At 41.7% G+C, this 26,543-nt stretch overlaps 1 protein-coding gene across 3 annotated transcripts in view; it reads right to left on the bottom strand.

Moving 5' to 3' along the window:
• Positions 1-26,543, bottom strand: part of GALK2 (galactokinase 2) — an 88,225-nt gene that overhangs the window by 58,867 nt on the left and 2,815 nt on the right. The window contains exons 1-5 of one of the 3 annotated variants that reach the window (XM_019533642.1): positions 23,307-25,265; positions 22,340-22,428; positions 19,861-19,984; positions 11,643-11,733; positions 6,396-6,542 (exon numbers count right to left, since the gene is read on the bottom strand). In XM_019533642.1, coding sequence (XP_019389187.1) covers positions 6,396-6,542; positions 11,643-11,733; positions 19,861-19,984; positions 22,340-22,418 — 441 coding nt within the window. In that variant the 5' untranslated portion in view covers positions 22,419-22,428; positions 23,307-25,265. Of the gene's footprint in view, positions 1-6,395; positions 6,543-11,642; positions 11,734-19,860; positions 19,985-22,339; positions 22,429-23,306; positions 25,266-26,543 lie in introns of those variants that run through there. The other 2 variants (XM_019533641.1, XM_019533643.1) reach the window with 2 other exon arrangements.

The raw sequence follows: 26,543 nt of genomic DNA, 5'->3' as shown, positions 1-26,543 counted from the left end.
AACTTGCTGGGGTTGTTTGACCCCAATACTCTTTCCTGCCATGGCAGGGGGTCGGACTTGATGATCTGCTCAGGTCCCTTCCAACCCTACTAACTATGAAACTTAATGGCAGTAGATCAGGCCTTTCATGAATGTATTGTATGAGGCCTGATTCTATCCCACTGAAATCTTTGGAGGTTTTACCACTAACTTCAAACAAAGTAAATTTTGCCCTTGTATTTGCAGGCATGTCAAACCACTCCAACTGCTCTTTATGAGAATATATCTGAATGCTATTCAACTTCAGATACTCAGTGTTTCAATTTTAAGTTGAATAAACTATATATGTTTTTTGGCTAGTTTATACCAGAGTAAACATATATTTAGCCGCCCAGATTTAAACAATGGAAAAAATGTCAAGGTGGGCTAACAAACTACAGCACAACTAGGGCTGACATTTGCAGTTCAACACCATGATCAGATCATTCAAATAAATCTAATTATTCAAATGTACTAAATGATCTTCTGGACTCACGAATTCTTACCATAAAACATGAAGCTGGGGCAATTAAAAACATCATTCCACTTCCTCTACAAAAACAATTTTTTTCCGAGCCAAAATGTTTCATACAGGGTTGTTTTTGTATAAATCACATAAAGATGATTTTCAAATCAGATGTTTTTACTGAACATTACTAATCTTTGTGTTATGCTTCTGTAGAATTAGATTGGAATCTTGCTAAAGAAAAGACAGACACATTTAAATATCTTCTAAATTTTTCATCTTGCTATTTGCATAATATTGTACTGCTGCAACTGGTTAGCAGTATATATCTGCCTGAATTGTCTTTGACTGGTACTGTGTGTGTGATGGTTTTTTAAAAAATATTCTAAGGAATTAAAACAATACTCTTTTTCAGACTTCTATGCACAATAATTAGTAACAGTATATTTTCTTCTGATTTTCATTGGTAATGTGCCAAAAATATTATTTTTAAAATTGCATCAACATGAAAAACTAGATACAGTCCTAAAACACTCTTCAGTTTGTATGACTGCACTCTTCTTAATCTTAGAGAAATAAATGTCTTATGTCAAAGACCACAGCTGGTGTAAGACTGTCAGGAATCACTTTACATTTCAGATACTTTTACTTTCAGCCCACTTTTTAAAACTAATTGAAAAGGACATGACTCACAATACCCTCAGTGAAATAGTTATTGTAACAGCAAAACAGGTAAGCATTCCATTTAGCAAAAAGGTCAATTTTCTATATTTTGGCTACAGATATTTTACAATTCAGCTAGATTTGATTTTGAAGCCAAAAGTTTTAGTGCACTGTTCCTGCAGACCCTAGTCTTAAGGTTCTGCAACACTTATAAGAATCACAAATGGCAAAAAATCAGTCTTCTCCTGTAACTTTTTCAGAACAGTCCACATGGGTGGCATATATTATAACTTACACAAATTACCTTCAGAGATTGTTTCTATTATTACTTGTACTTTAGGATTCTTTTATGGCAATGCTGTTTTGATATATACGGGTCCTTTATTAGCAACTTTAACTGGTTAACAGTGTTTTATTTGGTGAATTCCTTTTGTTTTCCAGTAATATCAAACATACAAATATGGAGAGCACTGGTTTGTATTCTAATCCTAGAACAGTAACAGGGCTGGAAAGCACCTGACTTTTGCCAGCTGAGAATTCACCTGACATGGGAAAAATCACAGCTGGTGCAAAGCTAGGGCTGCTACCCTTTATGTTCCCCCATTTGGCCTCAGTGCACAATACTTGTAAGGGTTATGAAAGGAAATGGTCATAGCACGTCTCAGTAGGTTGGCAAATGGCTTTTCAAGGCACAAATGCCTTAAATTAGACTAATTTGTTACGGTAAGGGTGACCTAGCCCACTGAAAGTCCCTCCTTCTCCTGTGCCAAGCAGAAGTTTCATAGATTTCATAGACTTCCATAGATTTCATAGACATTAGGGCTGGAAGGGACCTTGGAAGATCATCGAGTCCAGCCCCCTGCCCCCAGGGGCAGGAAGTCAGCTGGGGTCATAGGATCCCAGCAAGATAAACATCCAAATTTCTCTTGAAGGTGTTCAAAGTAGGTGTTTGAACCACCTCCAGCGGCAATCTATTCCAGACCTTGGAGGCTTGGACTGTAAAGAAGTGCTTCCTTATGTCCTGCCTGAAATGGTCACAGAGCAGTTTATGACCATTTGACCTTGTCATCCCCTTGGGCGCTCTGGTGAACAGACGTTCCCCCAGATCCTGGTAAGCACCCGTGATAAACTTACAGATGGCCACCAGATCACCCCTGAGCCTGCGCTTTTCCAGGCTGAAGAGTCCCATAGCTCCCTGCCTCATCATAAGATCTGTTTTACGGACCTCTGATCATGCACGTGGCTCTCCTCTGGACTCTCTCACACTTCTCCACATCCTTTTTGAATTGTGGAGCCCAAAACTGGACACATTATTCCAGCTGCGGCCTCACCAAGGTCGAGTACAACAGGAGAATGACATCCTGGGATTTGCTTGAGAAGCGTCTATGGATGCAAGCCAGTGTTTTGCTCACTTTACTAGCTGCAGCATCACATTGCAGGCTCATGTTCATCTTGTGGTCAGTCACGACCCCCAAGTCCTTTTCATCCATAGTGCTAGCCAGCATAGCCCTGCCAAGCCTATAAGCATGCTGCGGGTTTTTTTTCCCAAGGTAGATAAACTTGAATTTTTCAGTATTAAACACCATCAGGTTCTTGTCTGCCCGTTTGTTGAGCCTGTCCAGGTCAGCCTGGATTGCCCTCCTGTCCTCAGGTGTGGACGCTTTACCCAAAAGTTTGGTGTCGTCAGTAAACTTGGCCAGTATGCTTCTGATACCAATGTCTACATCATTAATAAAGATGTTGAATAGAGATGGCCCAAGAACAGAGCCTTGAGGGACCCCACTGGTCACAGGGCACCATGACGATTGACTTCCATCAATTCCCACCCTCAGGGTCCGGCCGCGGAGCCAGTTCCCCAGCCAGTGGATTGTGGTGAAGCCGAGGCCGCAGTTGGCCAGTTTGGCCAAGAGGTGATCATGGGATACCAGATCAAAGGCTTTTTTAAAGTCAACGACATCAATCTCTTCCCCCTTGTCCAGGCAATAGGTCACCTAGTTGTAAGAGGAAAAGAGACTGGTCAAGCAAGACCTACCCGCAACAAACCTGTGCTGGGTATCCTTCAGGATATTGCTGTCAGCTAGTCTGTTAAGGATGGCCTCTTTGATAATCTTTTCCAAGACCTTCCCAGGGATAGAGGTCAGCCTGATGGGCCTGTAGTTTGCCAGATCCACTTTCTTCCCTTTCTTGAAGATAGGCACCACACTGACCTTCTTCCAGTCTTTGGGCATTTCAACAGAGCGCCAGGAGGTTTCGAAGATCCGTGCCAGGGGCTGAGGCTTGCCAGTTCCTTGAGTACCCTGGGGTGTAAACTGTCAGGCCTGGCTGACTTGAAGATGTCCAGCCTCTCAAGGTGTTCCTTCACAAGGTCAGCATTGATGGAAGGTAAGGAATCACGTTCACCCAAGCATTCCTGTCCTGTAATGGGCAGGGGCGCCCCATGGCACTGGTGAAAAAAATGATGCAAAGTACCCATTTAGCAATTTGGCATTTTCCTGGGCATTGGTTGTCAGTTGTCCCATCTGGTTTGGTAGGGGTCCGATGTTGCCTTTGCTTTTCCTCCAGCTCACCACTTATCTAAAAAAGGACCTTTTGTTGTCCTTGATACGTGTAGCTAGTTGGAGTTCAGTTGCAGCCCTGGTTTTCTGGTTCGCTCCTTGCAGGTCCAGACCAGTGCAGAATATTCCTCCTTGGAGGTAGATCCACTCCTCCCTCTTTCTTTTTAGATGCAGGAGGTCTGCTAGCTCCCTGCAGAGCCAAGGGGGCTGCTGTGCCCTTTCAATGCCTTTCCTCCGAGACAGAATAGACCTAGCTTGTACATCCAAGATCGCTCCGTTGAGGAGCAGCCACTCATCCTGAACTCCCCTTCCCTTTGGGTCGTCGTCCATTAGGGCCTCACTGACAAGCCTCCTGAGCTTGTCAAAGTCAGCTTTCCTGAAGTCAAGGACTTCTGTGTTGCTGACTGACTTGCCAGCTTTACGGTGGATAGTGAAGGTGATCAGCCCATAGTCACTGTCACCCAGCTTGCCTTCAATCGAGTTGCTGATTAGGTCATCCCCCATAGCCAGTACTCTTAAGTTCTCTTAAGTGCCATGACCTGCTGGTTTTGCAACGGTTGCTCAGCAGGCCAGGAGTGGCAGTAGTCCCCCCATCCCCTGACGGGCTTAGTTAAAAGCCCGGTGGAGCAGGTCAGCCAGTCTGGCTGAGAAGAGCCTCCTCCCCAGCGGAGAGAGGTGGAGGCCATCCCTTCCCAGCAGCTCGCTGCCTCTCTCACCAAAAAGCGGGCTGTGGTCATGGAAGCCGAAGCCTTCCCGATGACACCAGTGCCACAGTCTTTGGTTTACTACCTCAGTCCTCCTCTCCCTCCTCAGCCCGTAGCCCAAGACTGGGAGGATTGAAGAAAACACCACCTGCGCCCCCAACCCCTTTAGCCCCGCTCCCAAATCCCTGTAGCACTTCATGACCCACCTGGGATTGCTCTGAGCTGTGTCATTTGTGCCCACATGGATAAGGAGCATAGGGTAGTGGTCAGTGGGCTGGAGGCATTCAGGGATCTTCTCCACAATGTCTTGGATATGGGCTCCCGGGAAGCAGCAGACTTCCCAGGCTAAGGGCTTAAACCAACAGAGAATCTGAACTTTAGTAGCTGCAACACATTTTTATGGTGGGTTCATAAACTTGCCTAGAGCACTAAGCCTCTTGTTTTCACAGTTGTTGTATAGTCTTCTACAGAGCTTCCTGAACTGTAGATCTTTCCAAGATGTGCTAGAAGACAGCACTGCTGCCACAGACCTCCTAAGGTCTGCAGTGTTCTTTTTACATCATGACCAATGCAACCTGGTGCGGTTCTCAGTCTAAACAAACACGCAATTTATTTGGCATGCTCTTAACTGTGCTTGGAATGTGAGTGTGTGCCCTTATGTAGGCCACTTGGAATTCTGCTCTATATTAATTGCTCACTTTTTACTGCAAGTGCAAAAATTTTGGCTCCTGAGGGCAGGATTTCCTGACAAAAATGCAGGGTTGTCCATCCTATGTTTACTCAACTGTATTTAAGAGTCTGGATAAACTTTCTTAAAACTTTCCACAGCTGAAGCAGGAACAATTCTGGCCAGGTTGAATGGGATACCCAAGCAGGAGGAGAGATACTCAGTGATTGTCTGCCTTCTTTTGTTTCTCCACAAAAAATTCTTCAGAACAGCTAAAAAGTTTTGTACCTGCCTACCTTTCTTCAAAAAGGCTCAAGCATGGTGTAGAACTAAACTGTAAAAGCAATTGTTAGCTTACATACATATCCAAAGATGCATCCTATTTTTCCTGAACAAGAACTGTACAATATTACTGAGAATTTTGAACGCCTGCTTCTGGTTTTCCAGCTGCAGATTTCTATTACCTAGTAACATTCAGGTTTTCCCACCTGTCAATTTTATGGATTCTTGCAGATGCCCATTTCCTCTCTGTTGTGGAATATAAACATGTATATTTCAATAACTGGACAACAGGCACAAATGTACCTAATACTTAGCCCAATTTGGACCTGTTTTTTTATCTTACAATTAATGTTTCACTTGACCAGACATTTGTAGCCAACAGAATGTTATTGTCCCATATGGTTTCTTCGAGCACATGGCTATTCCAGAAGTGTTTTAACATAGGAATAACTGTCTACTAACAATTTTGTGGACACACATTATTAAGTTTGTTTTTGTGGAACAATACTCGAACAAAAACTGAAGAGTAAATTCTAGATTGTAAATGTTCTCATTTAAAAAAACCATAGAGAGAAGAATTATATCTCTACTTTGCTTGACTATAATCTTTTGAGAAGCTGCTCCACAGGCCTTCAACAGATGCTCTGCTCTAGAGCCATGAAAAGTCATTCAGGGAGGGGGAGGGGGAGGGGGAGAGGTTCAGGGGGTGTGGTTCACATGCTTCAGCCCATATATGCTCAGTTGTAGCCTGTGGAGAGTACATCTGGTTCAGCCATGGCCATGTGTGAGGCTTGACTTGGCCAAAATACAGGCTTACAATAGTGCTCTTACAGCTTTAATGTATGCCTGTTTTCTTGCCAAACTCAAATACTGCCAAAATTTGGCTAAAGATGTTTGCTGGATTGCACAATATTTAAAGCTTAAATCCAACAACTCTTTGCAAAAACAACTGTATTGTGTCTTTAATGTTTATAGATGTTAGAAATATTTAATTGTTAGTAGTATTTTAAGTTTACAATCTTGCGTTTGCAGTAAATTACCTTTGAAAGGGTCTTTCCATTAGCTGTAAGTGTCACGAGTCCTGCACAGCACACCAAGGCACTGGAGCTAGATAGGCCAGAACCTGGTGGGATGGTTCCATCTAACAGACAGTTCATTCCAGTTGGGTTATTAAGACCAAAATGTTCCTAACAATGAAAAAATACACAATCTCAGCATCAAGTAGAGACAGCCTTCAATTTGCAAATATCCTATGCTTAGGAAGAGAGTTTCTCTTGATTTAAATTTCTGATGTCACCAAAAAGAGGGAGGGGAGTTTTAACATTTTCTTTTTCTAACCCTTGAAAACCAAAACCATGGGTACATTTACACTGCAAAGGTATGAATGCAGCCTGTGCTAGCTCAGGGACTGATAGCAGTGTAGCTGCAGAAGCACAAGACTCATCATACGCCAACCACCCAAATATTAACCCACATTCTTGGGCAGCTTTTGCAGCTTCTGCTAAGTAACTGTAGTTACACTGTTATTGGTTCCTCAGCCAGCTCATTGAAATATAGCTCATATGTGTCTCTATGAGGTGCAGTAACACCTAGACTGCAGTGTAGACATACCCTTAATAAAAATGTGTAGAGAAGTGCGTGAGCACAAAGTTTTATGATCATTTCAATCTTTGATCTATCTTAACACTCATGCTCTCTCAAAGAATTCTTGAAGTCTGATATTTTGCCTACCCAGGAGAATTTTGAGGCAGACACGTTTCTTTCTTTTCTTTTCTTTTTTTTTAAGTTACATGGTTTAAAACTAAAACACTGGCGGTTTTATCCCAGTCTTGAAAGCTAGCTAGACTGCCATGATAAGTTATTTTTTAGTTGATACTATTTTTTCAATTAATATTGTAAACCCCTCCCAGATATTTAGAGTCTGTTTTGGCTCTATTAAGAGAGGTGCTAGCAGAGCACTGCTGATTTCCCCCTCCTTCCAGACACTTTGCGACTACTCAGGCACTGTTCTGTTAAGTTATCTCTAAATTCTGGTGCTCCTGATACAGGATTCTTCCAGGTCCTACATTCTGTATTTGTAATCCAAATTATGTGGAAATGTGCAGAAAATCATCACACTTGAATTTTAAGGTACATTTTAGTGATATGGTAGTTTTACAAGTTTCCAAACAGCATTAGCAAATAGGAATGCCAACTCTCTGACTAGTATAGACAATAAATATTAGGGGCGTGCAAAGTGGGCCATATTTGATTCGGATTTGGCCTGATATGGGGGACAGTGATTCAATTTGTTGATTCGAATCATTGTCCCAATTCAATTTGGCCAAACCTAAAGATTCAATTCTGATTCGGAGAATCAGCTATTCAGCCACAGACACAGCTTTAAATGTATTTTCTACATACTTCAAGGTACCAAGTGTGGTTCGTGAATGCTGCAATGCTGGGGTGGCTGGAGCATCCCACAGGAACACGGAGGGGGGCCCCCATGCACTTGGTGGCAGACCCAGAAGTGGACTGGAAGTACTTCCAATCCACTTCTGGGTCTGCCACCGAGTGCGCGAGGGACCCCCCCCACACCTTCCCAGCTCAGCGATCAGCTATGGGGGGACCCCGGGTGCCCCCCCAGAGCCAGGAGGCACCAGTTGCTGAGGCAGGGGGAGGGGTCCCCTGTGCACTCCACAGCAGACCCAGAAGTGGACTGAAAGTGCTTCTGATCCACTTCCGGGTCCACTTCCGAGCATGCTGGGGACCCCTCTGTGCTCCCATGGGATGCACCACCCGCCTCACCATCTCAGCATTCATGAGCCATCTGGTACCTTGAGGTATGTAGAGAAAACATTTAAAGCTGTGTCTATGTCCAAATCATCAAATCTTTCCTAATGTCTCCCAATTGATTCAGAAAGATTGAAGGGTCTCCTGATTTGATTCAGATTCGGAGATTTGGCTGCCAAATCAGGCTGAATCTCCACTGAATCAAATCAGCAACCGAAGCTTTGCACAGCCCTAATACAACTATATATTTATTAGTTTCTGGAAGAAAAATGATGGCTATAACATTGGTTCAGCTACATCTACGGTACTGTGGAGTCACCTTTTCTGTTATTAACTACTTATATATATTATACACACATAAATGTATATAGTAAATGATAGTGGGGAGTAATAGAAGTATTTTTACAAACGAGAGGTGAAATTTCCTAATTCTCAAGTGGCTGAGCTTATGTGAAACCACTCTCCTTTTAATAATATATATCACTTTATTTCTTTTGGTAACAGTGAAGTATTCTTTTTATACTTCACTAAGTGTCAAAATGTAATGAACTTGTATGTGCATATATACACAAGATATATTTTTCATGTTTCATTCGTAGATCTCAAAGCGCCGTAAAAACATGGTATTTCATTTTAATAGTTCTGTTTTTCTTCAGAATAACTTATATATATAATCTTTATCACATGTTGGTACAGAATAAACAATAAACTGTATCAATCAACATATCACATGCATAAATGGTATAAATATATATAACATATCTTTGTGTCAGTGAAGATTTATATGCTAGATTTATATGCTAATAAGCTACGTAATAATCATCATAAACAGAAAAATACCAATATTTCTAAAAAGAAATGCATCTAAAAAATATTTCTAAGTCTTCTCCTGAAGTACATCCAACACTAGGTAACAATGGTGGAGTTTGAGAAAAATATAAGAAAACAGTTGTTGGATGTGTCACATAGCCACTACAAATTATCTAAAAATTTCCTTTCCAGAAATACAAACAAATTATTAATTGAAATACTATTGCTGCCAATGTCCTTTCATGAAGAACATCAAACTCGTTTTAAAAAAAGCACTTGAGTAATGTATTTAAACAGAAACTGATCCACAGTATTCTCTTGCATGTGAATCAGACTTGCAAACTTATCACGCAATGTTTAAATAAAAAAACTTACTCCAGTTTCAAAAATGAATATGGACTTTGCCAAGTTCTGCAATAGTTGTATCCCAAAGGATAACATGTTCAATTTAATATAAACAGATTATCCTGTTGGACCTTCTTCATACTTGCCTTTCCATGTTTCTTAAAAGTTTGTAACTTTTATGCTTTCTTTCTGCCAGCATAAACCTGTTTTGCATATTAACCATCAAGTATCAAAACTTGTTCCTAAGTCACAAATCTCAAAAGCAAGTTCTAAACTAAGTAGAGCCACTGAGGTAATGTTATCCACATTGCAAGAAAAACCATACTGCTGTAAATAAAGTGAGGCTAAATATGCAAAGTGAATACAATTCCAATAAATGCTTTCCTTATGGAGTAATGTAAAACTGGAACTGTTCACCTTACTGGAAATATGAGTGAGTGAGTAGGGATTGAAACACATAGGGTTGTAATTTAGGAATTTTACATGGAAATAAAAATATTTTATGTGAAAACGATTGTAAAGTATAACACATTTTAAAGACACTAAAAAACAGATAAGTGAAAATATTTAGGTACCTAAGGCCTAAGTAGTAATTGGGCACATTACGCACTTTTACATATGCTCTGGGGGTGAGTGGGAGGTGCTTTAATTTGCACCTGAGTGGCTCTGAGAGGCGCTCTAACTAAAGCACCGTCGAATCTCATGTATCAGCGTCCCTGTGTTTAAAAATGGCAGCAGGGTTGCTTGAACAAAAGTTCATTCAAGTTTTAGTTCAAGTGCCCCCGTCGCCATTTTTAAACACAGGGACACTGATAAACGAGACAGAGGAGGCTGCTGGAGCGCAGTAATAGCCACAATCCAGCAGACTTGATTAATCGAGTCTACTCCAACACACTGTAATTACAGTGCTTGAATGAGTGTAATTACTGAATGAATCTTTGACATTTCTATAGTTTAATTACAGTGTGTTGGAGCAGCCTCCACGCTCGCGTGCAGGCACCCCTAAATACCTTCTGTGGATCTAGGCCTAATTAAACTATAGAAATGTCAAAGATTCATTCAGAAGTAGGTATATATTGCAATATATTTCCTCTTTGCCCAGTAAAAATCTCCCTTATTCTGATCCCTACATACTTTTTAAAAGCCACAGTCAAGATAAAAGGGAACAATTCTTCACAATCTCGTAAGTGAATTAAAAGAATTCTAATTCTAATTGAAGGCTTCTGCTGATTTGCAATTACACTTAAGCTCCTTATTAAACCTGATCAGGATTTTTTATGAGACTTTTTAAATTAGAAAGTAGCTAATCATCTACTCTGAAAGTCTTCAGAGGAAAAAGTTGTTTTTGACCCATTCCCCTTTTGAAAAGAATTTGGAAAAAAGCTTTGAAAGTGTTGAACTGTCCCTTCTCACCATTTTTAAATCAATACCTTCATTTTTTTTCATTTAGGATTACTTTTGTTTTTAAAAAATAAGTAAATTTAAGTTTTAAAAATGTAAAGGTAAAAAATTACACTTACAAAATTGTCAGAATAGTGCTCTGATGGAAACAATCTAACTGTTTTTTTCAGATGTTCAGTTCACAAAGAATTCATGATTCTTTTTATCCTCATTCAAAATTCTTATCAGATTAGGAAACTTTCCTGCCAAGCTCTTTTAGTTTATTTAAGAACTTCTGAAAGTCCCAAATAAAAACAAAACATTAAAAAAACTTGTATCTTTAATAACTTACGGTAAACTATTGAAGTTGAAAGTCTTTTAAATCTAATGTACTATGTCTGCTTTATGCAGTTTACTCCTTTTACATATTTCTTCCACCTTAAATGAGCAATAAAATAGGTTAGTATAATTACCAATTCTCATGCATTACCTGCATGTGTGTTTCCAATATTCCTGAGAATTACTTAATTTAAAAATGCTTTCCCTGGGAAAAAAAAAACATTTTAGATTCCATTTATCGAACCCTCAGACCTATTTAAAATATGTGTTCTATGTTCTGCACTCTCCTTTTAACTTTAAAATAGAAGAATGTGAACCAGAAACAGACTATGAGCTTGACCATGACCTCACTGACTAAATGCATTGTTCTGTATAATATTTTTTTCATAAGTGTGATGTAAGTTGAGTGTTTTTACAATAATTTCCAAGCAAAACAAATAACAAATTCAAATTTTAAAAGAAACATAAATAGTACTTTACTTAAAAATCTACAAATTATGGTAATAAAATATTTATGAGGTATACAAATAAAACTGTTTGTATTAAATTATTATGGTATATTTATTATAATATACATATCATATTGTAATCTTAAACATTGGCTCTCAATAGGATATGTGCATTAAACAAATTTGCTTTACCTGAATTCCTTTCAATCCACATAGGAAGTAGTTGTGCCACAGAGGTTTTGTTTGGTTAATCTGAATGTTATTAACGCTAGTACTGAAATCCCTGCAAAAAAGTAAGGTGAGATTTAATATCAGTGAATTTAGTTAGTTAAAAAATATAGCTTACTGCTGCCACCTGCTGATGAAATTGCAACATTAACATTTTATCCTGAACATTTTTCCAATACACTATGTATTGCCTTCTATTTCTCTGTCTCTCCTTCCACCCTATGGATCAGTTATTCAAAAAGTTTATTAAACAGAGGCATAATAATAGGTCCAACTTATTATAAAATAAGTTATATAAAATATGTTCGTGGCTTTTTAAAAATTCTGTTGGAAACAGCTCACAGGGAAACAGCTTTTAAAACTTGCAAACAAAATGCATTTTTTACATTTGCAAGTCAAATATTGTAGCATTGCAGTAGAAACATCAGCACCTGAAAAGGAAGATATCTCCTAATCAGATGACTGATTACAAAAATAGTAAGACTAGTTAGACTACTATCTGGAACCACTCAGCTTGCAGTAATCAATCCCATCTTAGTCTTACCGGCAGATACATGGTAAAGCAGTGGGGACAAATGTATAGCCTGCAGCTTGAATCTGGCCTGCAAAGCTACTCTGTCCCATCCACTGAGCTACCAGCAGGCCACTAGAAGGCAGGAGATGCGGTCAGGGAAGTGGCCTGCAGCTGAATCCAGTGCCCTCAGAGCTCGGTGGACATGGCAATCAGCGGCAGGAAGACAACAAAAGGGCTGACGCACCCTGGTTGTTCTCTGGATGCCTTTCCTGTTGCCAGCGCCTCGGCCCTACCTCTCTAGCTACTGGCCCCCGCCACATGCCCTGTGCTGGAGTCGGAGCTCCTGCTGTGGCACAGGGCTTGAGGTGGCAGTAGCTCCATCTCTGGCATGGGGGACATAGCAGAGACTAGAGCTGCTGCTAAGTGCCATCGGTTGGGACTGGAGGTACTGCTGCCACTGCTTCCTCACATCCTGTGCTTAGTCCAGCCTGCAAGGAGCCCCATAGTTCAGATCTGTCTTGAGGCACAAAGTGAGTTTGACACTACTGTGTTAATATAGATACATGAAAACCTATGACCATGTCCTCCTTTAGAAAAGATTTCAAGCTAGGTCTGCTCAGGAATTCTGAACACAGATGACTGCAAGACCAAGAGATGATGAAGACCAAGAGATGGACATAAAGGCTAGGTTCAGACATTCAAAATGCTCAAGGGGAAACTGATCTAAGTTATGCAGGTTTTTGTAAGCGGCATAATTTAGGTCTGTAGCAAACAGAATACATATTTGCCTGGGGAAGGGGTAAGCAAACCAGTTTCTCCAATTTTTTTAACTGGTCTGCATGTGCCAAACTCCTGTTCCGTTATGGGCATAGATTGGTTTTGTGTGCTGAACTTCTGTTTCGTTATGGGTACAGACTGGTTTCCAATCACTTACACCAGTAGAAGTATAATATCTATACCTGGCCAAAGAGGTAGTTAGTGTGGGACAAGTGAAGGCAGTAGAAATAGAAAAAACAGACCAGCTGCGTAAGATCCTGGAAGTGAAGACAAAGAGGTCTAATGGGATGCTCGGAACAAGGGGAGAGACCAGGGAAAGGATATGAAATGGGACAGATTTAACAAATATGAGGAGGCGAGTAGCAAAACTACAAGTGCCAATTTAAGAGGGAGCACCAGTGTGGCAACCTTAGGGAACCTGCACCAAACGGCCTGCTACTGGAGGCCACTCCCCAGCCCAAGCCACTGGGGTGGAGGGAGCCCAGCTATAGCAGGTAAAACTCTGGCCCCTGCTTGGCCCCTCCCCAACACTCCACTAGTAGTATAACTTCCCTCCTGCTCTGGCCAGCACACCAAAGGAGCTTGCTATGCCTCTGTAGGAGGTACATGGTGCAAGATGTCTGATTTGAAGACAACTGGCTAAGGAGGATTCCATCAGAAGAATAACATTTTATTTGCATTTATACATCACCTAGTCCCAGCTCATGTCTAGGATTCCTGGGCACTGTGGTAATATAAAGAATTATAATACATCTCTGTTAACAGCACTGAAGATTGTTATGAGAGGGGAAGGATATAAAAAGGGTAATATAATTTCCTTTCAAGAGATATGAGATGAACTTTAAGGCTAGGGACAGACAGTCAGAAAGCTGGGGCCTGAATTGATTCAATCTTTGCAGGTTTGTTTAACCTGCCTTGATTGAACCAATTTGCAAGTGAATAGACATTCATGAAATGCAGGCACATGCCTGCAGCGGCTCGGGGGGGGGGGGCAGTTATGAGAGCAGCCCTCAGCTGCAGGGAGGCTGTGCTGGGGAAGTGTGGTCAGCCCTGGCAGTAGCTTGGAGTGAACTGGCCAGGGAAGGGGTTTAATTCCCTCCACTTGCACTCTGGGACACCGTGACAGGGTACAGCCACTGTTAGGGTTACTCCTGCTTCACCACTCCTTGGGCCGAGCCAGAGGCTGGCCGGTATGACCCCCTTAGGCTGGGAGGCAGAGAGGTGTTATTCCTCTGCACTGGGGGGACCACAGTGGGGTCTGCTCGCCCCGACCACCACTGCCGCTCACTTCCTTCAGGGAGTAAACGGTGAGATAAGCCCCCTCCGCCAGAGGCAGAAGGGAAATGTTCCCCTCTTTGCCCCCCACGTAAGGGGGCCATGCCAGCCAGCCTCTGGCCATGCCCTACCCCTGCCCATGGAGCAGCAAGAGGGAGTGACCCTCTCACGGTGTCCCCAGAGTGCGAGCCTCTTTCTGGTAGGGGGGCCATGCTCTGGGCAGAGCAGGGCAGGGAAAGCTACTGTGGACTATGCGGGGTGAGCTTTGGCATTGGCACTAGAGGAACTTGAGGGCTTTGGCCCCCTCCAAGCCCCAGTGCTGCCACTCATCCCACACAGTCTGTGGTAGCTCTGACCCCCCGATAGCAGACCCCACACTGGAAAGAGACTCATGCTCCCCAGACACCAGGATAGAGGCTGCTGCCTCATCAGGCACTGCCCCCTCTCCACTCCAGCAGCAGGGTTGGAGGCCCAGCCAGAGGCCAGCTGCCAGAGCTCCTTAGGCGAAGAGGCAGGGAAAGGGGTTATTTCCCCCTCCATCTGGCCTCTGGCAGATGGGACAGAGTGGGGGCTTATCCCACTGCTCGGCCTACACAGGGAGCAAGCGGCAGTGGTGGCAGTCAGGGCAGGCAGACCCCAGCTGCAGTCCTCTGGGAGTAGAGGGGATAATAACCCCCATCCCTGCCCCTTCTGCTCAGGGGCCATGCCTGCCGACATCTGGCCATGCCCTGACCCCACCACTGTAGCAGAGAGGGCTAAGCCCCAGGCGGACCCTGGCCCAGGTTGTACGGATGTGATGGTGTGGGGAATTAAACCCCCTCCCTGGCCAATTCACTCCAAGCTACCGCCAGGGCTGGCCATGCCCCTGCCGCTGGAGCAGCCGGCAGAAACATGCAGGTCTGCACCAGTGGGACAGGGGAGGGTGGGGAATAAGCATCTTCCCTGCTCCCTTCCGGGGCCAGCATCTGGCCAGGCCCCCACCCCTGTCTGTTCCTGCTCCAGCTAGGGAGTAGAGGTGCAGGGAGAGCCCTGCTCTGCTGGAGCAGATCACCCAACTCAAAGAGCATGCCAGGATGCTGGAGGACTCTGGTTTAACTTAAACCAGGACAGGGTCTGGGACAGAAGTTGCATAAACCAGTTTGAGTTCAATCATTTAAGTCTGATACTACATTCAACCAGGTTTATCTCAAACCAGTTTTGGCCATTTTGAAACTGGTTTATGTGCAGTGAACTTATGTTCTGTTACAGGTTTAAACCACTTTCTGATCACTTAAACCAGTTTATGTGCAATGTCTGTCCCTTGCCTAAAGCACTGCCCATCTTAGATTCTAATTCCAATCCAGTTCACCACCAGTAGCAAGACTGCTTTTAGTAATTAAAGAAAGCAAAATGCAAATTTTAAAATCAAGGAATTCCTTTCCCTACATCAAGAGCTATGATTTGGGCTTTAAAAAGTGTTCCAAGTTGTCTTGTGACAGTCACTAGGACAAATAAATGCAGCCTGATCCTGTAAGAAGAAAATCAGCTGCAAAGTGCTGAATGTCTTCTACTCCCATTTACCAACAGTGAGAGCTCGCAATCTCTGCAAATCCAGCAACTGTGAAGTAACCAGAAAAAACCATGGAGTGATAGAGCTAGGGCATTTATTCACGTGCTCCAGGAGTTGTGGGGGGTAGCACTTTAATTAGAGCGGCTCTGAGAGCTGCTCTTATTAAAGTGCCCATAGTGTCACATGTATCAGCGTCTCCACACTGAAACATGGTGGCGGGGGTTGCTTTAACTAAAGCTCATCAAATGAGCTCATCAAATGAGCTTTAGTTAAAGTGATGACTGTAGTTAAAGCGTAATTACCATGCTCCAGGTGACTCAATTAATTGAGTCTGCTGTGAAGTGCTGTAATTACAGCCTGCCAGAGCAGCCTCATACACGTATATAGGTGCCCATAGTGCCTAATCTAGATTTGAAAACATCTTAGTACCTTCCTAACTCTGTTGTTGGTGAAGTCCAAAACTGCTAGGAATATTTGATTGCGCAGAATATCTCTTCTGCAAGCTGATTCTTATTAACAATATTTTTTCTTAGTAGTAGACACCCAAACATAGAAGCACCCCTATACCTATTCAAAACAGCACTTATTTAAGATGTGTAAATGCCCTGAACATGGACGGGGCCTAAGGGAAGTGAAAGACTAACAAAAAAGGTCTTATCCCTTTAAATGTGCATAACAATTGCATTTTAGAGCTTTCTCTGCTCTTCCAAACCTTGATCAAGGCTTTCTTTTTCATTACTTTTGATCTGCTTGCTGAAGCACATTTGAATTTTCCATTTTGGACCGGTAAAATCTTTACTGTGTTTATTTACAGATTGTAATTCCAATAGTAACTTTTCCTACTGATGTATTTTGGACCTCCAAATATAAATTTTGAAGGTATAAAAGATAATCTTTGGAATATTTTGTTTCTCATTTAATTAAAATGTCCTAAATCTGAATACTGCTACAGAAATTATCCAGATAAATATTGTGGCTTCCTATCCCAATGATGTCCACACATTGCATTTTTCTGTACAAAGAGTACATGCATAAGAAAGTGTGCTATCATTTAGAAACTGGAGTTAATCTGCATCACTAAACAGAACATGACTGGGTCTAGCTGATGCTGGTTCTGCAATGGTAGCTCAGCACAAGAAGTACTTAGGAGGTCAGGAAGGGCTAATGAAGGTTATTCAAGCATTATGACAAACTAGAGTTCCTGAAGTACAATCTACTGTGATAAGGTACAGCCTCTGGACTCCTCAGAGGCATTTTGGCTAACACAGCAAAATCTTTTCTAGGGGCTTTAAGGGAACAGATAATCTATTATCCTTGCATGGGCTGCAAATCATGCTTCTTACACTGGTTTAGAAATGGCCTACACATTTTTTTTTACTGGCTTAGCCATCTACACTAATGGTGTGATAGTCTTACCAAAATATTTAAACTAGTATAAGCTCTTCATTTCGCAATGTATATTTCTAGCCTGATATACCACATATTCTCAGGTGTGGACTTAAAATGCTTATACTATGTCTGCTTGGAGCTACCTTTCTTTCTCCTGCTCTTCGATCTCACAACCTGAACTTTCTTTCTTAATTACTCTTCAGGCCTTCTAGCTATATGCCAAACTACCTCAGTCTGCTCCCACTCAACTTTTCTTCTATTGTTGTCAGATCCTTATTTTCTTACATGAACTTTCTTGATAACTCCCCAAATCTACCACAGTATCGTCATGAGTCTAGATCAAATAAAAAAGAAAAATGCATAACCAGAAGGCTGCAATACTTTTAATTAATTGAGATAAAAAAGGAGGTTGTTTAGTCAGGAGTCGAACAGGTAGGGTCTGAGGGAATGTCCTACTACCTCAATATGTCCCCAAATCATCAAGAAGTATCTTGATTGCCAAGGGGGTGTGCCCTAGAAAGCAGTGTTTCCCTTGCTCTATTCCCTTTGCATTCATATGTGACATGCAAAAACTTTGGAAGCTTCATCTCAGTTGCACATTCTCTCCCCCTCATTGAGCTGCTCCATATTGTATAAATAATTAAATATTCAGTGGGTCAGAAAGCGAGAATGGCAGAGTAAGATTTCAACCTGAGTCTTCTGCACCCCAAGGTACCCCTAACCACTGGTTTACTGGAATATTTAATTTCTCTGTCATAGCTTTAAAAAAATGTAAAAGTCTAATTTTCCATTCTGATGCAGAATAAAAAGCAATCTTTAAAACACTTATGTGCAGGGTACCTTCAGGGCCCTAACTAGAAGCAGCACGCTATAACAAAAAGTAACGTATGCATATACACGTAGATAAACAAAATGAACAGAAGCATTATAATGAAATCATTCTATACGTCTGTTATGGTGTACCCAAATGAGCTGTCTTACCTACTCAGACATTATCCATGCCCATGTTCAACTGTTAGTATCAGCTATCCTGTTGAGGGTACAAGTTGACCAAATGAATTTTTACCTCTTTAATTCTTGAAGACATTGCCTAACAAAGAATGCTTTTTTTCCTCTTTTCAGAGAATGCATGGGAAACTTTACCTCTGCTGCAGGGTAGACATGAGAATTCATGTGCATGTGTATCAGGTAGTGAGGTGTTTTTATGAGAAGTGATTAGCTGATTGATATTCCTTCTCACCCTCAATGCTATTTAATCCTTGTTTTTTCTGGACAATTTGGCTCATTATCACAGTACTTTGTCAGTTTGTCAACTGAAGTTTCAATCTGCTACCTGAAATTTAAGAGCAGTCAGCTAATGACTGATTTCTTCAGTACAAGGCTTTCATAACTGTGCCATGAGACAGATAACCAGCTAGCTATTATTATTCTGAAGTATTTCCCAGAACACTCCTCAAAGTGTTTTATCAGGATAGTCGCTACACTTACATTCTTAACTACAATGCACTAGGCTAGTGAGGAGTAGCCTTGAGGACCTGAAAGTTGAACAGTTCTTGAATGAGCTTTTAGTCCAACTGAAATCAAAGGGCACTTTGTTACATGAGAAGCTTTTAAGATCTGAGAAGGTGATTCTTTACAACCTGTTCTCTGTTATGTCTTTCCCATAAGTTAAAACAAACTCTAAGTGAAAGAGGCGTGCAACAGTATGAAACATTTCAGCAGTACGTAAATCAAAGATTTACATCAAATGCAAAGGAGTAAGACTACTGGGGCTTGTGGTTAAAGCCTTGTTAGCAAAGGTCACATGCTTTTCATTCACCACAAGCATAAGCCCTAGTGCTGATACAGATTGGAAGAAGATAAAGCAAGTTAAAGGCAATTGTTGATATATAAAGCCTCAGAAGCGTTGAAAGACATACTCCGTTTTGATGAACTATGTGGATATATTTTGGCTTCACTTATAACCAGGAGAGTTTCTTCAGTAAAGCAGAGATGCTATCTGCTGTATTCAGAAAGCTTACCTTCTAGACCTAAACCATATGGCTCCAAATTGAAGCCAACAAAGCTATAAAATCTACTGAATGTGCATGCAATTTTAATTCAAGAGCGATATCTAGGTTTAATTAACTTTAATTACTTTAACAAAAACTCATTTAGGTTATTTGATGTGCCAAGCTCTGGCTCAAAGACAGTCAAGTCTCACCATGCTTTTATTTTCTGCCACCCTTTCAGATACAACTAAATGTAAACACTTTTCTAATTGAGAGAGATCCCATTCATTTATACGGCCCTGGTCACATGCCATCTGAATTTCAGGAGACTGCTGATGACTGTAGACAACAGGCCTAATTTAAATCTGGAATTTAAAATTCCAAATTCTCAACAGCTAAACTTTCGGTGAAAATATTTCTAAAGTCCATAGAGATCTTGAGAGAAGTGGTATGTGAAGGGAAACTTAAACAAAGAGGTGAAGAGAAATAGCAGATCTGGCCTTTGGGGCCAGTATAGGCAGTATAATTAGTAGCAATGATATTCCATCCAGTGAGGTAATATACTATTGTATACACTTAATCTGCAACCATATCATTTTGTACTGTTAGCCTGCTAGAGATCACAAGATCTCATTTATATTACAATTATCATATAAATTAGCATAAAAAAACAAGTACCATACTTACAAGTACAAAGGGTTTGTATTCGCCAGTTGGATAACTTGAGTTTTTACAGGTTCTACCATTATAAGTATATCTTGTTCTACAGCCATAGGTAACACTGCATACCCACAGTAATCTATATGCTCTCCTAAAAATAAGCAGAATTCCAGCATTTTTTAATAATTCTTGTTATACTCAGCTGTACCAGAAAAAATAAGGTCAATTCTAAATGCCAGAGGCACCAAGTACATGGGGGCCTGAGGGCCCGGCCTGGCCCAGCCCAGCCCCACACCCCACCCCCTCAGGAAGGGGGCTGTCACCTAAAATGTGTAAAACTTTCCACATCTCCATCATCTTAGCCCCCAGACACCAAAAATAAAAGTTGGCGCCTATGCTAAAGGCTTTACAGAAATGCAAATTTCTTAATAGTCTACATTGTAAAATATGTACACTACAACTCTGTTTAGTTCATTAATTTTAGTGGATGGCTTCTCCACTTTTTAAACTCTATATTAGTGCAAAATAATTTAACATTTCTCCAGGGATATTGTCTACCACATCACTTTTTAAAACATTATGTTCTTTAACATAGTTACATGAAATCATAGACTTATAAAAAGATTGTTGCCTAGTAGTTAGAACAAGGAAACTAATTGTGCTTCATATGAAACTAATAAAACTAGCAAAATAAGCAAGTTAAATCATTTTCATTAAGTGGTAGCTAATATGCAGTGCAGAAAAATGCAATGCATGATGCCCCTTCCTGTGACTTCCTCAACTGATCTTGGATGACTCATTAGCCAGTGAATCAGGCTTATGCAGGAATTTTTTGTTAAGCTATTCCTGAACTTTTTCCAATAAATAATAATTATGATACTTAATCATCCTCAATACAGTTATTCACAAGATACAAAATGACATTTAAAAAGAAAATGGACACAGTACATACCCATCTCTTAGTAATAATTTTCAGTTAGCATCTGTTCCCCATTCTGATTATCTTACAGAAAACCACAGGAAAAATTACAATTGACTGCACACAGACTAATTTATTTGTAATGTGTATTTGTAATGATTCCTTTCACTGAGAAAGTCATCTGATCAGCTGGATCACATTTTAATTGTTTGGGGATCTGTTACCTAAGAAAGGGTATGATCATAAAAAGATGAATGCCAGAAGGAAGTCATAAAACAAACATACGAAATAAATAACTACACCATACCCCTAGACCTGAAATGGACCTGAAGTTAGCTATTCTAATCACTCTGGGCACAAGTGTGTAGCACATCTGCAGAATAAGAGAAAGGGGATTGCAGGAAATGACATCTCACTTTTATCAAAGTGTAATACTCGGTGCCTGAAGACATGCTGCAGCTGATTTAAACTGAGGTACTGAGAAAAATACAGACTGATTTCATGAACCCATCTTACATATATCTTCTGGTAGGGTTACCATACGCCCACGTTCTCCCAGACATGTCCTCTTTTTAAATCTTTCGATCTCCATCTGGTCAGTTTTTAAAAAAAATTTAAATATACTCAAATGTCAGGATTTTGCTCTGCTCACCTTCAAAGTTTTTCCTGGCACCTCCCTGCTTGCCCTAGGAAGGAGCAGGGGAGGCACCTTCCCCTCCAGCTGGGAAAGGGGGTGGGGGGGCCTTCAGGGGAAGCAGGGAACTGCATGGCTGACCCAGTGGCACTGCACCCAGTGCCTGTGCTCAGAGGCAGAGCTGGTAGGAGCAGGGGGCTGTGGTTTGGGAGTGAGTGGCACCAGCAGGGCTGTGGGGGCTATCGCTTGGGAGTGAGGGGCACTGGGGGAAGTGGGGGGGATGGACAGACGACAGGGCATTGGGAGGGCAGGGCACTGGCAGCACCAGGGAGTTGCTGTTCAGGAGCGAGGGGCACCAGCAGGGATGGGGGGGGAACGTGGTTGGGAGTGAGGGGCTCCAGCATAGCCCAGGGCAGCAGGGTTCTGTAGTTTGGGTGTGAGGGGTACTGGCAGGGCTGGGATCTATGGGTCAGGAGTGAGGGGCAGCAGCAGGGCTACAGGGGGGCTGTGGTTTGGGAGTGAGGGGCACAGAATGGACAGGTGCAGGGCGCTGGCATACTACTGCCCCTGCCAGTCATATACCTGCCCCCTCCTCCTGCATGATCGGTGTCCTCTTTTTTGGAACTGGAAATATGGTAACCCTATTTTCTGTGAGTTCACCATCTCCCACTTACCTTATACTTCAGATTACAAATAGCTCTTGGGAAATGCACCCTAAAGCCAACGAGGCAAGATACTTAAATTTGTAAGCTGACTTTATTCAAAACACTTAAAATACTAAGACAAGCATGAAGCATGTTGCAAAGTTCTGTCTTCTCCCCATGTATGACTTTGTCAATCATTGACTCTGACAATCCCCAAGAACAAACGAACAATCAAAACCAAAAAAGTTAATCTGCTATGTCCCCATGATGCAAGATAAAATCAAATCAAAAGAAGAATATGCCTCTTACCTATTAAGTTGACTCGTCCTGGTGCACGAACATAAAACTTGGGAGCTGATCCAAATTTGGAAATAAACATTTCCTTCATCTTCAGCAATCTAGAAGGAATGTTGGAATGCTTTAGAAGGAATAAAACTAGGTAGAATACAGAAAATCCACACCCCAAAATTAGTCCTTAAAGTAAGGTGGCTCCAACTCCACTGAAGTCAATGAAGGCATTTTTTACAACAACAGCTAAATGTAACCTATTTTTTGCTGCTGTCATTACCTTGATTTGTAACGATAGATAACACCTCTACAGAGGGGGGTAGACTAGTAAGAAAGTTTTTAAACAATTACTTGTTAAAACAGGTTTAAAACAATTCTTGTTTTAAAATGCAACTGAAAACAAAGCCAGGAGACTAGGCGTACATTTTCAAAAGTGATAAGCACTTTGGATATGCAACTTAAAAAAGCAAAGAGGGCCTGATTTTCCCAATGCTCTAGGCTTCTAAGAACATAATACATTTCAAATGTATCAGTCAGACAATGAAGCTTCCAAAACCAGTAGCCATTTCTGAAATTGTAGAGTTTTCTCTGCCAGCTAATTTAAAAAGAAGGTGTGTTGGCATACAGAAGATTGGATACATGGAAAAAATAGAAAGAAAGGTGACAAAACACAGATTTGAGGTAAATAATACTTTCCAGTTCTGTAACGCTTACATTGCAAATTAGCTCAATCAAATATTACATTTCCAAAACTATATGCTATTCTTTCCATTTGAGTGGGGTCCTAAATAGATACTACTACTCTTCTATTCTAAATGAAAATGTTTATTTTAGTTAGGGATAAGGGATGGAGTCAACTTGGTTTTTTTTCACTTTCACTTCTATCAGTTTCTGTTTCTGTATTTACATAAAGCACTTGTACAAATACACGCATACAGAAATCCAAAAGTACCATTTTAGCAGAGATCCGTCTGAGCCCCGCACTTACCAGGGCAACGACTGCCAGCGTGCTCCACAGGCAGTGTACTGCTTGGCCCCGAGAAGAGCAGTGAGTCCGTGGGCTAATAGCACACTCTTTCTGGTTGGGACAGAGAGCTGGCAGGCAGCGTGCTCTCCACAGACCCATTTCCCAGGCCAGAATGAGAGCCAGAAGCTGGGCTTCACAGAGGCCTGGGACTCCAGGCCCAACCTGGAACTTCCTGCATAAGGCACCACCGGCCTCAGAAAAGGGGGAACGCCAGTGTAGGCATTGGCCCACATCACATCCCACCACCAGCAGAGCCAAGGACCTGCACTTGAAGACCAGGTTGATGACAGCTCTTCCTGCAGAACCCTGACCATCATGCAGTCACTGGAGATCAGGTACCTTTAGGGGCTCCATGGGGGTTCATGATACCCATGGCCCCAGGCTACCTGAAGGGCTTGGCTTGAGACAAGACTGGGCTCATAACGGGATGAACCCATAAGACTGGGAGAAATTCTAGCTTCCTTCCCCTGTTTGCAAACATAGGGGGGCCCAACCCAACAGCATCACACCACAGACAATAAGTGACTTGCTGGCAAGTAAAAAGAGGTGAAGTCATTATTTTGGTGCAGCACTAGGGGCTAAAATTCCCTGATATAATAGTGAGTCACTTCTAAAAAGCTTTCAGTTAGTTACACACCAAACCATTAACTTTTTCATAAAAACAAGTATTTTAAGTAGTTTGTAAGTTTTGTACCATTGTCCTGATATATATTTTTGAAGATATTTGTAAATCAACAATTCTCTGATCATAAACTACTTATGGGTTCCACAAGTTGTATGCAGGTAAAAAGGATTTTCCTTCAATTATAAAACATAATGTCTTTAAATGCTGCTGTTCATATACTAAGAGAAAGATGAACAGAAATACTAATTTACTTTTTATAATTAATTCTTTTTTATGTTTCTGTAATGTCTCTTTTTCTTCTCCCCTCTAAGCAATCTATCACTTTCTAAAAATGGAAGCCCTTCATAGGTCATCCATTTGTGAATACCTGTTAATTATATTATATAGCATTCTCATACTTTAACACAATATTGCAAGTGAAGATGTATTTTTAAGGAATTATAATATTTTCCATACTATTTGCTCTGCCATTTCTCACACATCGTAAAAGTTTGTTTGTTTTTTACACTCCTTTACATTTTTAACATAGGCTTTCAGTGAGCCCAGATATTTGTCCTGAGTAGTTAATTTAGAACACAGCAATGTGCATTAATAGTTTAAGTTATTTCTTCCAATATGTATTATTTGTATTTGTCAACACCAAATTTAATATGCAGCCTTGCTTCATGGTCACTAAGGTTTACTATCTCTCTCTGTTTTTATATATACTTCTCTATCTTTATTGTACCATCATCCACAAATTTTGCCATCTCAGTATGGAGCCCGTTTCCATCACAAACATGGTAATACCTCCTAAAAATATCCCACTGTCCTTGAAGTCCTGTTAAGATGCTCGTATGCCTTATGTGTCAATATCCAGAATGCTTTGATGTAAAAGCCATTTATACATAGCTGTTGATATTTAAAGTCTGAGAACAAATAAAGCCATCTTTTAGCTATATTTGTATAAGCACTGGATTCTTTTTAAAGTCTGATTTGTGAGCAAGACTGATGATCATCTACTTATAGTCTATGGCCAACATTCTGAAAGATGGGTGCTTAAATATAGACACTGATTGAGCTCTGATTGCCAGAGGCACTGGGCAAACCCAACTCCCATTTTCTTTACACATGCAAGTTTGAAAATGTTGATCTGGACCTGTGAATGAGAATCAAGTGAAATGTAGTTAAGGTTCTTTGAGTAGATGCCCATGGTGGGAAACTCCCTCCTGAGAGGCACGGAGGGGCCTATCTGTCAACCTGATCCCACGGCATGGGATGAATGCTGCCTACCCGGAGCCAGGATCCAGGACAGGCAAAGATTCCAGACCTCATCCAGCTCTCTGATTACTACCCTAGGGTCCTTGTACACGTGAGCATGAATGATACAGCCAGGAGTAGTCCAGACTACGTCATGAGTGACTACAGAACTCTGGGGGCCAGGCTTAGGAAGTCGGGGGCACAAGTGGTCTTCTTGTCCATCCTTCCGGTTAGCAGTCTCCATCAGCATCAGGACACCTGCATCAGGGAAGTCAACCTGTGGCTTCAGAGTTGGTGCCATCATGTGGGTTTTGGCTTCTACAACCACTATCCACACTTCCATAAGAGTTATCCTGGGAAAAATGGTCTTTATCTCTCTTCTAAAGGTAAGAGTCTGTTCTCTTACAGGTTGGCTGGTCTCCTTAGAAGGGCTTTAAACTAGGTTCATAAGGGGACAGGGAAGCAGAGGATAAGGAGAACCTAGGATAAGCGAGGCATGAGCAAGCATTGGATCTGTCCAGGTAAGCACTAAAGTAAGCAATAAGGGGCCCAATAAACATCAGGACAGGAGGGTACCACACCCATCGCGGGGCATAAATGTCTCTACACTAATGCTGGGAGCATGGGAAACAAGCAGAAGGAACTTGCACTCCTGCTCGCAAGCAACAACTTCAACCTGGTTTGACTAACTGAAAGCTGGTGAGACCCTACTCACGATTGGGCAGTAGGCATTGAGGGTTACAGGTCGTACAGATGAGATAAAGTGGGGGGTAAAGGGGAGGATTGTTTTTGTCTATGTTAAGGAACAATATACATCCTCTATAATCAAGATGGGATCAGAGGACAGCCAAACCAAGGTACTGTGGGTCAGGATACAAGGGGTCCAGGGAGAAAGGGACTTGGTAGTGGAGGTCTGCTATAGACCGCCACACCGAAAGAATGAGCTAGACCTGGAATTCTCCAGACAGCTCTCAGAGCCCTACGGTCAAGAGATATGGTTGTTATGGGTGACCTAAACCACCCTGACATCTGCTGGGAGGAGCAGTCCACCAAATCTAACCACTCACGTAGGTTCTTAACCTGCATACAGGACCTCCACCTAACGCAGGAGGTAGACAATCCCACTAGGGGAAATGCCTTGCTGGACTTGGTGTTAGCTACAGGGGATGACCTGGTGGGGAATCTGCAGGTAAACCAAACAGCAGGGCTGAAGTGCTAGACTTCAAAAAGGCTAACTTCAGTGTGCTCAGGAGATTAGTTAGTGAGGCATTATAGCTCAAGAGCATTGGCGAAATGGGGGTCCAGGAAGGGTGGTCATTCCTCAAGGGAGCAAT

The sequence above is a fragment of the Crocodylus porosus genome, unplaced genomic scaffold (assembly GCF_001723895.1).
Source record: "Crocodylus porosus isolate Cpor-Errol unplaced genomic scaffold, CroPor_comp1, whole genome shotgun sequence".
Lineage (NCBI taxonomy): Eukaryota > Metazoa > Chordata > Crocodylia > Crocodylidae > Crocodylus > Crocodylus porosus.
The sequence above is the reverse complement of the archived record's forward strand: the minus strand, read 5'-3'. Positions and strand labels throughout refer to the sequence as shown.